Here is a 15,601-nt window from a genome sequence, read left to right on the forward strand (position 1 = left end):
CTTCACATAGGTGTGAATCATTCAAAACACATTATGTATACATAAGTATACATTTTAAATTAAGTGTCTTGTGACAAAATTTCATCAATTTGAGTGAGTCAGTTAAACACCACCAGGTCCTCCATACAAGTACTGATTTTGAATTCAAGCATTTAGAAGCAGGTGATGAAGGAGGTTTCCTGAGGTAAAGGCTGGAAGGACCCTGGTTCTGACCAAGCCATAGCAACCCTCCTTAAAATAAGAAAGAACCCCTCTGCACAGTGATCATGAAAACAGGCCTGTTTTCACCAAAGAAAGATACTCTGCATTCCTGATATGACATTAGAATTCCGAATAATTTTCTTTAGACATCAAGTCAGACAAACACAATTTTCAGAAGTACATTAAATAGTATTTATTGAGTTTGAAATTTCAGGGGCAAAGGTATAATCTCAGTCCCAGCTATTGACACACTGTGACACTGAGCCCTTATTTTCTTTCACCCATTCAACAAATGAGTAGCATGGAACATCATAAAGAGTTAAAAAAAGAAACCAACCATATACCCTCAGTTTTGAACATAGGAAACTTGTTCTCCTGAACATAGGAAACTCTTGTTCTCAGTCACAAAGACATTTGCTTTCTTGGTTAAACATAGTATGTTTTTACAGAAGTACAGACTTGTCTTGCTGATGCCTGGGAGAAGGTATGGGATGGTTGATGTGAAAGAAAATAAAACTATGGGGAATACTGAGAGCTCTTCCATAAGAGCACAGTGACAGCTGGATGGGTAATACAGACTTCAGACTGCAAAGAATTCCTCACAAGAGGGAGGGAAGCTACCAAATATCCACTTAGGAAGAGCCCTTCTTCTAGTGAAGCCTTTGTGTCTGGCACTGATCCTGTGGGTGCATACAGTCAACAATCCATTAAGAGCCCACCTGTAAAATCTTATGGTAGAGGTTGCTTTCATTTTCACCATGGTGACCCTTCTGCATAGTAAAAAAAAGGCATCACACAATATACACAGATCCATATCTACAGAATAAATGGCAAAAGAGGAAATTAGATACGGTGACATTTATGTCCAAGCACTAACAAACAAGATCCCTTGTGTTGATTCAGGGGTTATTCACAGCTCATTTAAGCAAGTCCTTTTCTCTGCACATGGGGTTCTCTTGTTTTGCAAATGAGAGCCGGCAGGATGTCTCACTGTAAGAAACAGATGCTTGCTCTCCCTCAAACCATAGTCATGACCTTCAGGGAAGCAGGCTGGAATCTCCTGATCTTCTTCTTCAGTGCCTTTGAAGCTTTGATGCGACAGATTTTGGGCACTGGGGGAAGAGGCCTGGAAGATGCTTGGGCAGCCCCTGATTGTCTGACTGAACCTTCAGGCCAAATCAGCTCACTTTCATCCCCCTCATCGTAATCAAGGGTAAGGCTGCTACTGTTACTGCTGCCTTCCGAGTCACTTTCACTGGACTCACTGTCCCCAAAACGGTTAGTTGTGAAATCACTGACCTCCCCTTCACTGGTCTCTGCGATGGTGGAGTGAAAGAGGGATGCGCACTCTGCAGAGTACTCAGAGTGGTCTGACTCACTTTTGGCATAAGCTCCGTGGCGCTGACTCTTGGAGCGAGCCCTCATACTGACAGTGCGCAGGACACCAGCTCTCCTTGCTGACTGCCTTGGTGCTCCCAGGCCAAAGCTACTAGAGAGGCCAGCTAGATGAGCCTTGGCAGAGATCTCCACTGTGGACTGCCACTTGCGCTGCTTCTTCTTGCTGGCTGTGTCTGCACTACCTGCTTCAGGGGAATACAATTCTGCACTGGCAGAAGTTCTGCAGAGCTCTGGCCTGGTTGGCACGGTGGGGAGCCTCACCTCCACAGGCAACAGGCTAGACTCTGAGCACGACCTGCCGGTTGCGTCACCAGAATAGGAAGGTCTCCGCACAAAGCTCTTCGTTCCATGTGGTTTTTGGGGTTGATTCCATTCAGCAGGAATCCTGGCAGCCCCATGGGACCCTCTCGCCTTCTCCATGCCAAAGGCTTGCTTCCCAGTCCGTAGTACCTTTTCACTGTTCCTCCTTTTTATCTTCACTGCCTTTGTTTTGGAGCTGGCAAACTTGACCCGGACCTGGTGGGATTCTGCAGGGACGAACTGTGCATGAACGAACTCACTCCGTGCCAGTCGCTCGTGACCTCCAGCATTAGCTGATTTGGCATTGCCACACCTTTTGAAGGGCAGCTTTCTGGGTGGGACAGCTTTAGTGCTCCAAATGCTGGGGCTGGAGTCCTCCTGGCACAGCTGCGAGCTGGATGAACTGTGCTCCGTGCTGCTCTCCGTTGCTTCTGCCAGAGGAGAGCCCCTTGCTGCTGACTTGGCAGGGTAACAACTATTCACAGCTGATGGCTCTGTGTCAGGCAGAGTGGATGGCTGTTCTTCACTCACACAGTGCATGGTCTCCTGCTGCTTGGCACATTCCCCTTCCAGTACCTCTCTCTGCAGCTTCCCTTCAGCTTTGTTGCTTTCCAGTGAACTCGCTTGTTTTTCCAGCTGGCTACTGCTGCTGTTAATTTTCACTCCACCGGTGCTGGGGGTTATAATGAGTCTCTGGTGCATTGTGGCTGGCTGGCTCTTTGTTGAAACCCACTCACTGGCATCAGCCCGATTGTTCCCTTTGCATCTCGTCAGCTGCAGTAATTTATTGATATAACCCCCTGGCTTGGCCTCAGTGGTTGGCCTAGTCCTAATCAAGCTGGGACCTGTGGCACTAGGCATGGGTTTGCTGGGAAGAGCATGGAGCTCTGCTTCTGGGGATGTCCCCACTAGGGAGAAAAGGGGACTTTGTAAAGCCACTGCATGAAGAGGGCTTGGGTAAGGATACACATCAATGCCATTCTTGGAGACCAGGTCGTTCTGGAATTTGGGGTCCACGCTTAGCAAGTGCATGTCTCCAGCATGGCACAGAGGCAACACGGATTTGGGATCTGTCTCTTTCTGAAATCTAGCATCTGCTGGAATGAGTCTTTCCAAGTCACCTACACAGTGGATGAAAATAAACAACCTAATTAAATCAGAGACAATTACATTCAAACTGGCTTATGCTAAAAGTGCTGTTTCAGAGGCATGTGCTAGCTTTTACTAAAATCAGGAGCATGAAGGAAGAAAATAGTTTCAGTTTTCCAAGACCACTGAATAACTTCAAGGCTTTATTCACCTGAGCGTGATGGAGATTAGAATGCCTTTTAATGCCAATAACAAAACTCATGCCTTTGCAGGAAATTTAAATTGTGCTATTTGGATGAAAGTAAATCTGTGCATATATAAATGTTAAGAATGTCACAGACTAACAGGAACTCAACCAACTAAACAAAAATAAGGAATTATTTTTATTTCTTAGCAGAGATAAAATGTGTATCCAACAATCAGAAAGCCTGAAGCTGAATGTCATGTAAAATTATCCAGTACAAGAAATACAGTTTCTGAACACATTTCAAACAGGTTTTTATTCCAGGATAGGATAAAGATTTCCTCTGGATATGTGACTGTAACTCAGCAATTCCTGAGATTTCCAGCATGCAGAGTCAAAAAAAAAAATTTTTTTTTAAATTGGCTAAATTTGATTTCCAGCTTATCCTCCAAACCTTTTGTATCATGTATCTTGGAAATATCTATAGTATTCAATCAGCTGCTTTAAGAGGACTTCAGCAGACATAGATTGTAGTGTTTCTTAACCTCTTGAATGCTGAAAGCTGTAGTTGTTCATTCTTTTGCATTCTGCTTTAGTAAGGCATTAATAAAGAGAAGCACCCAACTCAGCATTAAGACTCCTGTGTCCCATATGTCACAGTGATGTGATTCTGCTTTTCCTTAACCCAAATCCAGCAAAACCTCCTAACTAGATCTCTCATTTTATTTGATAACATTACCAGTCTCATGCTTTTCTCAAGTTAGTAATTTTTAGAGTATTTAACTCCAGAAATAAATAGTCAGAGGTTTTATTAAAAGGGTGAAAATCTGGAATGCCATAATTCTATGTATGAGTTTTTTAAAAGTCAACCTTAAGGACACAGGAATCTGGACTAAAGAACCTTCACTTTTACAGAGAAAAAAAAACCCCAAACCCTAAGGATAATGACTCAGGGAGATGGGAGGCTGATGGCATTTATGTCCACCAATTCAGATCTCTTAAATTTTGGAGTACTGTCAAGGTTGCTGTAAGTTACACTTGACTGCTGCACCTTGCAGGAACATCTCCTGTGCACCGAGAAGACAGGCTGTATTCTTGTGTGAAGCAAGGCTGTTCCATCCAGTCAAGTCACCTCTTAGAGCACTATGGTGCTGTATTACCTCTGGTACCAAGAGTACTGGAACCATCTGCAGTTGGATTTTTTTGTATAGCAGTGCAAACTTCAGTGCCAACAAATCCTCAGCTAACGGATTTCCTGGCTGCTGCATCCTAAGAGGAAACCCAACCATCAAATCCAACCTTATATTTCACTTACAGGGACTATTTCTGTCCTGTGACTGAAAGCTTTTGAAAGACTTCGGCATTGTCTGCAGTGTCCTACCTAAGACACTTACAGACCTGCTACAGCAAAGGTTAGAATGATGATGATTTCTCAAACAACTTATGTTCATAATGAAGATTCTTTAGGAAATCGTTGGCAGTGTGTAGTGGTACTCTCTTGTGCAAAAAAAACCCAGGAAGGTGTCAAAAGAATGCTGTGCCTGTGGTATTCCAGTGAGTTTTCTGCTTGTCACTGAAAGAAAATGTAATTGGCTTGTACCTGCAGCTACCTGTGGATACAAGCTATAGAGAGGAAAAGAGAAATTTCTTCCCCTTTCCAAATGATGCTTTTCTTAATTAACAACTTGCCTCGCTTCCTACAATGTGTTCAACTTTGCGAGAATTGTTTCTTCAAGATTATACCCACTACTACTCCACTACTTATGTTTCTCACACTGAAGGAAGTAAGAGGTTTTAGTCAGGAAGAAGGGAGTTGGTGGTGGAAAAAGGAAGGAGAGCTGAAGGAGGTCTGTATCCTCACTCCCACACCCTACTATCTATCCCTTTTTCTGCTAGTCTACCTCCATATCCAAAAAAGCACAAAGCCCCCGCACTCTTAGCAAAATGTTGCAAGGCAGAAAAGCTTCTGACAGAACATTAAATCTGTAATCTGAACATGGAAGCCATGGATTACTAAACTCAGCTCCATCCCCAACCTCTGAGAAGTCTTGAGAAGATTTTGCTTTTATGCTTTAAGTTACCACCACAGTTTCAGGTGTGTCTGCACAGCTAGGTGCAGAACAGATGGTCTTTACTACTTTTTCAAGCAAGCCAGAGGTGAGTTAGCTCAGGTCAAGAAGCTGTGGGAATGACTCCAGAGTGACGTGGTACTTGAACTGATGTTCCCCATGACTTTCTTGTGTCTATAATGCAATCACGACACATCTGTCTGGGTCACCATCAGAGCTACACTAACACAAGGTTGCTCTGAGGCCATGGAAGGACACAAAATAAGATATGGTATCCTGTCACTTAACAGATGGGTAAACAAGAAATTTGGAATGTTTGTCCATTTTGCCTAAAGGCATGATGTATATTCATGATTGATCATGACTGGTTCCTAGATAGTCAGTTAACCTTTGCTGTCTGTTATCCTTAACATAATAATAATGAAAAATAGAGTAATTTGAGTCCACATTAATTCAAATAAACAGGACAGGGTATATATAAGTATTATCATACTCATTTTACAACAGATTTGAGAAAACAGGCACTAAGTCTGGAAGTGTCTCTCCTTAGATTTCTGTAAAATCTTTCTCAGTAAAATACATCACCTCTAATTCTGAATTCACTTTATATTTTTCACACATCCTGACTCCTTCTTACAAGGTATTTCAAATACTGCAATCTTTCTGATTTCACAAGCAGATAATATAAATATGTATATAATTTTATTTATATAAAATAAGATTATTTCATCATTCAGTACAATTTTATCTCCTGCACTTCATTTTTTTTCCCACTTCTAAATTCATATGTCCTCGTATTTGCTATTGTTTAAAAGTATCTGAGTATGGAGACAAGTTAAAATTGGACAGTAAATGGTTTGGCTCTGGGGTTTTTATTAATTCTCACTTTTGTATATTGAAAATGAGTGCTATATAGTGATTACGCATTGGTATATTAGGTCCTAAAAGTAATAACCAGGATTCTGCTCTTCTCCTGAATGAGTATCCAGTTCTGCAGTCAATTACCTGTGGAGACTGGTCTCGGTCGGGACCTGGCAGGAGTCCCAGAAATGTCTGTGCTAGCTGTAATCCGACATCCATCGCTGACATAGGCTCCCTGCTGTTGGAAGCTGGTGGTGTGCACAGTAGTTTCATCTGCAGACTTGGGTCGGTAATCAAACACACTGAGCCTCGCTCTAGGATGTTGAGAGCTGGGCAACAGACTGGTGTGGGAGGAGGAGATGGACTCACTATACACAGAGGTACAAGAATTGGAGAGTGAGCAAGAACCACCATCACTCAGGTCATAGAAGCCTGCAGAGTTAAAATAAAGAGAAAGATATTTCTTATTTGCAGTAGCTAAACACACTGTAGAAGAAAAATGCAGAGAATAAAATAAATCTTCATTTGCTATGTGCCACAGGCCTAACCTTATGATCATAGCACAGGTATACTCTAATTCAAACACCTTTTATTGGGCTTTTGCATATTTACTTAGGCCCTGGGCCAGGTTGGCACGCACATGCATGCCTAGTTCTGAGGGTGGGATGGAGTGAAGTGCAGCACCATCACGCCCAGTTCTTCACTGGAGAACGTCTTTGAGAACTATTATGTCTTACATTGTTGTAACTTGTGCTAGGTGCATACAGGCACAGGTTGGATGGGAAAGTAGAATAAAACTAGCCTGTGATCAGAGCTGCCAAGTGTATGATACCTCTAAGAGCAGAGAACAGAGGCCATTTTCCCTCTCCAGGTCTTGCAATCATTGCCAATTAATTACAGAAGCAATTTGCACACAAATCCTGAACTCAAACACTCAACAGAAGCCTGTGCTTTTATACCCATTCTAACTATCAGCTGCAAATCTGTGTGCTGTAAATAAAAAAACCCCGAACATTTCCTTGTCTCACTGAAGACTTCAGGCCTTTCAAAATTCTATTTAAGTATTCCCATTGTTCCAGACTAGGTAACAGAAACTAGCCTTAACAGACAGCCTAGTTATACAAGTCTGCAGTACAGCACACCCTGTGAATCAGACCAGGAACCTGAAACCCACTCTGTGAGAGCTTTAGTCAGGAAATTGTTGGGGTGGCTTTTCCCAGTGCCTTTTAATAGCACTGTTTCATTTTTATATAAGTGATCAAACATTCAGTTGGCCAGAGCACTGCAGTGATAATAATCTTCAAAGCCTTAATGAGGTTCAGGACCCTTCTTGGATCTAAGCAGAGCATTAACATTAATTGGTCTCCTTCGCTTCTGATAAGTACTCTAGTCACTTTGGCCAATGGTCATTCTGCACTGGACAAAGTAATTAATAAAACTCTTCTCCTCCTGCCATTTGTGGCTAAAATATCCATTTTTAAAATAAAAATTAAAAAAAAATCCAGAAATAATACTGTCTGAGTGTATTTTCCAACTAAATCAATTTAGCAGGAAAATTCCCATCAGCTCTGTGTGTTCTGTGCCAGATGACTGTTCGCCACTTCAGCCATAGGGCACTGCTTCTGACCAAACAATACACTGGGTTTTGCTTAGCAGTCGACACCCTTCAGTTCTCCTAGCACCACACCCCTGGGAATAAACAACCAAGTCCACATTACCTGAGCTGGGCCGGCTGTCACTATCCAAGTATTCACTGGAGGTTTTACTGACATCCAATTTCAGCTCACTTATCCGCTGGTCTAGCTGATCCAGGTGGCTTTTCAACCCGACATCCTGTCTCCTCAAACGAGACTAATTCACAAGTCAAGGGAAGAAGGAGGAAATGAATAATAATCACAGTTAGAATCTCAGTGGCAATACATGAATACAGGCCATCTGTGCCAGACAGATTCTGTTCTCATTAAATGTTTTGCTTAGCTAGAGACTGTTGCAACTCACTCTTTGTGATGAGATTGACATAATGGACAAGTACAAAACATTCTGTTTCTCAGTATGCATCTTCTTCTGTCCAGTTGAACTTGTTCTCAAAACTCTTCACACTGAATACATTTATTTTAACCTCTGGGGTTTTTGTTATACCTACAACAGGAACCGCATCTCTAAAGAGGATGGCAATCTTTTCACTAATTAGTGTATTATTGTATATTCACTGCATTTTGCCATACAATGCCTCAGTGCAGAAGATGAGATAAATGTTATGGAACATCTGCGTGAACTCAAGATACCACCTGATGAAAGGAAACCGCTGTATGTAAAGGTATATTGCTACACAAAGTAAAAGCAGCATAATCATTTCTGTAAAACCCTTGGCTTTGATGACATGTCTTTATAGCTGAAAGCACAAACTATGACATCTATTTTGCTGAAGGTTTTCCTTGTACATCTCGTGGTGAGATATTCCTACACATTTTATGCAGGGAGAAGGTAGCATCTGAATACTTGTGCTGTGAAAATGACTTTGTTTAAAATAAATGGTGTCTGAAGCTTGTGAGCAATCCTTCAGAAGCCAGCAACAAGGTCCTTTGCCTTCTGTGATCACTGACCAGGCTGACCTGAGGTAACAACTCCCACAGTTGCTCCCCTAGTACTTATTACATCAGCTTGGTGAGGCAGATGGCCAGGCGATAGGTACCAGCCAAAGAACCACAGTTGGTTTCTGTCATGGACTTCTCATGTGGGACTTGGCAAATTATCTAGGCTCTGTTGCTATTTAGGCAGCTTCTAATTATATCACACCTCACTATCCATCCAACAGTACTTTACAGAAAGGTGGTCTCTTGAAGTTGGTTGTAAAGTTGTGCTCACAGGCCTTGAGGGGACAGGTTTCCACTCAGTAATGGCAAGAAAAACATGAGTAAGATTCTTCTTTACGTGCATGTTTCAGATTTAAAAATACAAGTGGCCGTTCTAACAGCATTTCCCACTTCAAATCTGAAAAAAATATAATCTAGGTCCCTTAAACTAATTAAAGTATCTGCAAATTAAATGACACACAGAAAATCAAAATCAGTATGAACACATTTCTTCACTCTGCTGTCCTTATGTTTGGATTATTGAGGTTTTAGTATTTGCATTTTTAGGCTTCTCCATAACTATAAACACTAAAAGCAAGGAAAGCTAAGATCCTGAGGTAATTGGTAAATGATTAGAAACTGGAATTTGAGGAAAAGAGGAAAAAGACAGATGTCCTGAATTTCAAAAGAAAACTGTTATAGCTGGTAATATTGCTGAGAAGAATAAAAAAGTATTTCTAGCATGCTGTTATGGAGGATTGGAGAAATATATAAGACACAAGAAATAAAGCCCTTTTTGTTAGTGTCACACACATAGAAAGGTTTAAACTCAAGAGGCTTATTACTGCTTCCTAGGAAAAACTGTGGTGATTTTCTCTCTTCCTGTTTCATATAAACAAAATGGAAGTGAAGAACTGGATAATAAAGGAGATTTTCTATCCCATCTGAATGATGAATGCATGACCTCCTCAGTACTTCTTTATTTGCTTTATAGTGAAAAAGCAAAAACATGCCATGCCTCCTCCAATCCCACCTACTCAGGAAATCACACAGTTTTGTTTTCATGGCTGGAATTAATTGCTTAATGATTAATGTTTTGCCAGGCAATCCCTCAGTCTGTGGTTTCTGATTAATGACAGAGAGGCCACAAGGCTCTCAGGTATTCAAAGATTATTTATTATACCTTCAGGTTCTGTCTACGCTTTCATAGCATTTTAAGCAACACACGATTTACATCATCATTTTTAACCCTTTTATGGTGTCTCACACCACTAGGTTTTCATGTTTCCGGCAGACTTTGTAGCTTTGATCTTTCGGTTAACTCCTTCTGCATTTCAAGACAAGAGGCATTCCTCAAACCATTTGGATGACTTTTCCAGTGTGTTTGCTTGAGGTTGTTATTGCTCTAATAACCACGCTAAGCAGCACCCAGAACAATAAACCCTAAACACACTCTTTCTTAATTCACAACATGAATTTTACATGAGACAAAACCTTGCAGGTGAAACCATCTGTTTGCTTTGGGCAATGCAGCTGTGAAGACTTCTGCACAATGCAGGACCAGACTTTCCGCATCAATTTGTACTATCAATGGCCTACAGTTTTTGGGACACAAACCTGGATGTCATAATTCATTTTTCAGAATGAAAAATACTCTCTAAAAAGCAGGGGTTTTTAGGTCAAATTGGACCCCAAATCGAGGCATCAAAACCCACTGCTCATACTCCACTATTCTTCTCAACCATTAATAGCTTCAGTTAAAGGGAGGGGCTGACATTTGTCATATATTAGCACCTGGTAATTTTATTAATCCAATTGTATTTTGGAATGGAGAAATATCATTAGCCTTATTTAGTTTTGCACATCTAAAATCTATTGTCTTTTTGTAATCGATGGTGCAAAGCTGCCAGCTTCAGAGGAAAATTAATCTCATCTATCCCATTCCTTACTTTAGAGTAAGGTGAATTCCTTCCGGAAACACTTCTTTCTTGCAGTTACATAAACTTTAAATTAGTTTAATATATTAAAAGATGTTTTCTTCTATTTAAAACTACCTAAGGTGTGTGTGTGTGAATTTCTACAGGATACTAAGTGGCTCATTTGTTTGTTTTTTTTTTTTAGCCTAATGCATTCCTTCTCACATAACACCATAAGCCAGCTGAAAGCTTGCAAAACAAAATAATCGGATTCAAATCATCCAATTTTTATAAACTTACTCTCTGAGGAAACATCTGGATGCTGCAGCCTTAGATATCTATTTACTTTGACAGTGAGAGTATCATGGACATCTTTCTATTTGTTCTAATTTGCACCTCTTCTATTACCTCTGTGTCATATCGTTTGGCACCTTTGAAATCACTGACAGTAGATGCCATCTCTTAATGCTGCCTTCTCTTCTGCTACAGAGAGTTGATCCTGCCTACACCATATAACTTGCAGCTGCCAGGAGAGCCCCTGGCCATCAAAAAGACACAGTATAGGCCAAAAAAGGCCATGACTGCCAGAGGCATCGGAAAGCCTGCAGCCTTGTTGCCTACAGCAGACTGCTGGAAAGGCCAGCTGCTGGCTGCCAGTGGTACCTGTTGTTGAGGAAGAGACCAGGATGCCCCAAATGGTATTTGATGGCTCTGCTTCACCCAGTTCCGCCAGTGGCACTTGACTCCTTAAGGGTACTACCTCTGCTCTTCTATTATCACCTTACCATTATGGGAAAAGCCTGGCTTGACTCTTAATCTGTCTTGTTTTCACTAGTGAGATGCCCTGAGCCAGCTCCAGCTGATACAGCTTCCCCATTTTATGTTGCAAGGACCTAACTTTATGAATTAAACCGTGACCATGCTAAAGCCCAGGGCTATAGCCCTCCTTGAAGCTTGGATCAAGATACACTGTGAGGCAAAGCTACATTTACATTGTTAATGAGTTTCTCAATCTGAAAGCTTATAGAGCAGCAATCACATACTTTATCATCCATGGGCCAAGAACAACAACAACGAAGACATAACACTCCCTGAACGATGCTGTGCTTTGCATTTTCTGTTGGTTTTAGTTTTAACTTAACTTCCTGTAATCATGAACAGAATTTTAAAGGGTTTTGAGTGCAATATGCTGCTCATGAGCCACTGAGAAACAGTTTTCAACCTGTGACAGCTGAGCTCCTAGGATCTGCAAACTACTTCTAACAGGACTGTCAAACAGCCTGTTTTCAACTGGGTCTACTTTGTTGTTAAGCAGCTTTGAGGTATGCACCTCTGCTAAATTACATGGTTGCAATTGCAGTGGAAAAAAACATTAAAGGTACAGGGTATGCCAGCCTGAAAAGCTTCCATCAGCCACGGGTCAATCAGAAGAGCTTTGTATCACTTCTTTAAGTACAACTGTGGTTTTGCTGAAGAGTCTGCCCATGGATTTATGTAGTCATCCCTCTCAAGCTTTGCCAATACTTCCCTCCCAGGCACCCCCAGAAGACACTTTTCCCATATCTGCACTGGCACCTACTGGTGAAATCCATCCCACTCCGGTGGTATGTGCTGTGCTACCCTCAATTGCCCAACTCATGCGTTTCTAAGGGCAGCAATTAAAGGCCATCTTTTTATTCCATTTTAATGGCTACTTTGGTGCTACTGGTGCCTCGAAAGCCTTATAAGATGCCAGTAAAGTCCTGACAAGCTAATTTTATATTTTCATATTTGAAAAATATATAAACAAATGAGTGATTAAAGCACAACAGTTGACATGAAAAAAAGAACAGTCACTATGGTCAGAGGTCATTGGGTGTTTCTGTTAACCCAGTGGCCCCAGACAGGCAATAAATGCCTTCAGTTCTTTCATTTAGTTAAAAAGAAAAAAAGTAGAGCCATTAGTTAAAATTATCAGTGACAGGTAATCAAGTTGTTGGCAGTCCACTTGTCCTGCATCTCTTACTTTAATCAAGATATGCCCGCTGCCATGTTTTCGCATGTGGTAGCTATGTTTCCCTGAAGGTTCAAGCCAATTTTATTCTGAGATACTGCTTGATAAAGCTGTCTAAGGGAAGTGAATAACGTTACTGTTTTCACACCTGATTGGTAACTTGCACCAGTACAGGGAGGGAAAAGGCTCTGAATTAAGTCAGAGTTTACTGAAGTGTGTAATTGCTCGTACTCGAGATTAAAGCCCTTTACCCTTTGATTGTTGTCTCACCTACGAAACCCATTTCAGTCACAATTCAGAATGTGTTTTTTTCTTTCACAAAACCCGCGTGTGAGCGGTCGGGGTGAAACTTCAAATACAAGGCCTGGCATTCATTTCTTCTCTTTTGATCACCCAGTCCGTGGCAAGAACAAAGTGCTCTCGGCCCACAAACCCCTTCCTCACAGACTGACTCTCACCGGCACATAGCTGTGAGAAGCACATAGGTGTACGCGCACACATCCATACCAAGCCTCTGAGCGCTTAATCTATCTCACTCCGTGTCTCTTTAGATCACCTACTGAAGCGGCTGCTGCAGTTAAAGAGCCGAGCGCCCACAAGCGTGACACATGTATTGCTGAAGTTAATCATCTGCTCCGCGGCTCCGATGAACGAGCAACGCCGAGCAGCAACTTCTCCCCAGCGCTCCTCCTGGCACAGAGCCCTCTACCAACGCCACGCATTTCGGGGCGATGCAGACGCGCTCAGGTGAAGTTTTCCCTGAGGAAAACAAGCGACCGTTATAGCGGCTGCGACGGGGACTGGCGCGGTGGCCGCAACTCGCCCCAGCAACCACCCCAAGGCCCCGCCGCTTTCACCTCCCGGCGGGGCAGGAGGAGCGGCAGGGGCGACCGGGGCTCCAGCGCCCTGCCTGCTCTCGGCTCCGGAACAGCGCCTACATCTCCCGACCCAGGTGCTGGGCAGCTCGGTGCGGGACAGCCCGGAGGCGCTCTCTTCTGCCCGCCCGCCCTCAGCACCGCGGCCCCACAGAATAGCCCAAGCGGGTAACGGGCCCCAGAGGCAGCGGGGAGTCCCGTCCCTTACCAGCTGCTCCTTCAGAGCGGTGAGGGTGGCCTCCAGTCGGTGCTCCTTGCTGTGTGCGGACAGGGGCTGGTCTGCTCCGCACGCCGCCGGCCGCTGCGGCATGGCTAGGGCGGCCCGCACCAGCTCCCGCTGCTTCTCCCGCAGCACCTGGAGCTCCTGGAGGCCGGCCAGGGCCGCCTGCAGCCTCTCCCCCACCCGGCCGCGATCCCAGCCGCCCGCCCGCGGGGCGCCCAGCAGCATCGTCAACGCTGTGCCGCGACACCGGCCATAGCAGCTGAGCGGAGAGGATGCGGCGGAGCTGTGCCCGCCCCAGGCCGTGCCTGTGGCGAGGTCCACCCGCTCCGCGCCCGTCACCGGAGCGAGTGAAGCGAGGCCTCCGCGGCTCCTGCGGTTTTGGAGGAGAGGTGGGGACGGGGGAGGGTGAGAGGGAGGGAGGGAGGGGAGGGATGTGCCAGGCCACCTCCCGGGGTGGATACGCGCGGAGAGCAGCCAGTGCCTGTGCACTCCCTCCACCCCGTGCGGGGCGGCCCCTACCCGGAGGCAGCCCTCGCCCGTACCCCACCCCGAGGAGAGCTGGGGTGCCCGCCCTCCCCTGCAGAGGCAGAAGGCAGCGCTGGGCAAGGGTGCCGGTCCCTGCCGGCAGCCAGCTCCGGAGATGCTGCGGAAATAGGAGCCGAGCCTGCCGCCGTGCTGCAGCCGTGCGCAAATGGGGATGATGAGAGGATGTGGTGCGGAGAGCGCTCCCAGGTATAACATTGCCCTCACCAAAACGTGGTGCCTGTGACTCCATCCCTTCTCTTCTTTGCTGACGTCTCCTGTCAGGCACAGCGCTGGCACTCCTCACCTTGCTTTCCAGAAACCGACCCAACTGGGATCTAATTGCAAAAATTTGCTTTCTTGTCCTGAATTGTTGGTTGTCAACGTGTGACTCAGTCCCTCAAAAAGTCTTTTGAAGGGCTCAGGATTTGCTTTAAATGGGACCTGAAAACACAGTTGGTCATAGAAATCCAAGCCTATGGTGCTGTTGCTACCAAGAAATAAGCGTGTTTAAAGCTCCCAAGACAGGCAGCTTCAGCTTCTTAGGAAGTCAGCAGGTAGCAAAGCCAGTATATATGATCTTTAGTGATGCAAAGGAGTAGAAGCAGCTCTGACAGCAAAAGCCTGATGAATACAGTAGAGACAATGCTACGGGGGACTAATTTTCTGCTGCCTGCACTGAAATAAGAAGCATTTGGATCCCACAGATCTTGAGATCACTGTGTACCATATTTGAGAGCCTGAAAGAATTTCAGGAAGAGATTACAATTCTCCGTGAAGCAGTGAGCACACACACACACATCCCCCATCTGTCCATGGCTATCTTCTCTTCACCCTGTGGTGTATCTTTAAAAGCTAGCAGTTTAATTTGACTTTGTGCTGGGATACACAAGTTGGGTGAGTGGGGACAAGTTGCTCTTTCATCTGGTCTTCAAGTTGCATTCTTTCAACACCATGTGTGGTGCCATTTCTGCATGGGGAAAGCCCTATCTATAGGAATGTCCAAAGCACTCGAGTGATGTTAAATCCACCTTCTGCTGAGGGGTGGGGGGCAAATTATTCACGTGTTTGTTCATTGAGACCATTATTTGGTGGTCCCAGTAGGACCAAGTCTTGCTTTCACCATGTTACAGCTTTCATGTAGTTTGAAGATTTGAGAACAATATTTACCCAGCAATGTTCAACTATGTTGGAAGGGGTCCAGAGAGGTCCTATTCTGACAAGTCAGGTACAAATATTCACAAATGTCTCTAGCTGCAGATGGAACTGCAAGAACGGGAGTGGCCAAAGGTCACAGCACTACAGTGCTTAGTTAAAGTATGTATGAGGTATGACATGAATGACATCATCTAAAGCATGTTTTATTTTGTTTTCCTTTCTCTTTAATGAATATTCCT

General features: G+C 44.0%; 1 protein-coding gene across 1 annotated transcript; it reads right to left on the reverse strand.

The window, feature by feature from the left end:
• Positions 1–373: 373 nt before the first annotated feature.
• On the reverse strand, positions 374–14,029 carry DACT2 (dishevelled binding antagonist of beta catenin 2). Its single transcript, XM_005148678.4, has 4 exons — positions 13,668–14,029; positions 7,821–7,953; positions 6,247–6,534; positions 374–3,020 (listed from the first exon to the last, which is right to left on the reverse strand). Exons 1-4 carry the CDS (start codon positions 13,905–13,907, stop codon positions 1,219–1,221), a joined length of 2,463 nt encoding a protein of 820 aa, XP_005148735.4. The 5' UTR covers positions 13,908–14,029; the 3' UTR covers positions 374–1,218.
• Positions 14,030–15,601: the final 1,572 nt, after the last annotated feature.

This window comes from Melopsittacus undulatus, chromosome 3, assembly GCF_012275295.1.
Source record: "Melopsittacus undulatus isolate bMelUnd1 chromosome 3, bMelUnd1.mat.Z, whole genome shotgun sequence".
In the NCBI taxonomy this organism is placed as follows: domain Eukaryota; kingdom Metazoa; phylum Chordata; class Aves; order Psittaciformes; family Psittaculidae; genus Melopsittacus; species Melopsittacus undulatus.

Bases quoted from the DNA above. Each gene is read 5' to 3' on its own strand.
- DACT2 (XM_005148678.4), bottom strand. From the start codon at position 13,907: ATGCTGCTGGGCGCCCCGCGGGCGGGCGGCTGGGATCGCGGCCGGGTG. The intron at 6,535-7,820 runs GTAATGTGGACT...TTAACTCTGCAG, and splicing joins TGACAGCCGGCCCAGCTCAG to GCTTCTATGACCTGAGTGAT. The intron at 3,021-6,246 runs GTAATTGACTGC...TCCACTGTGTAG, and splicing joins ACCGAGACCAGTCTCCACAG to GTGACTTGGAAAGACTCATT.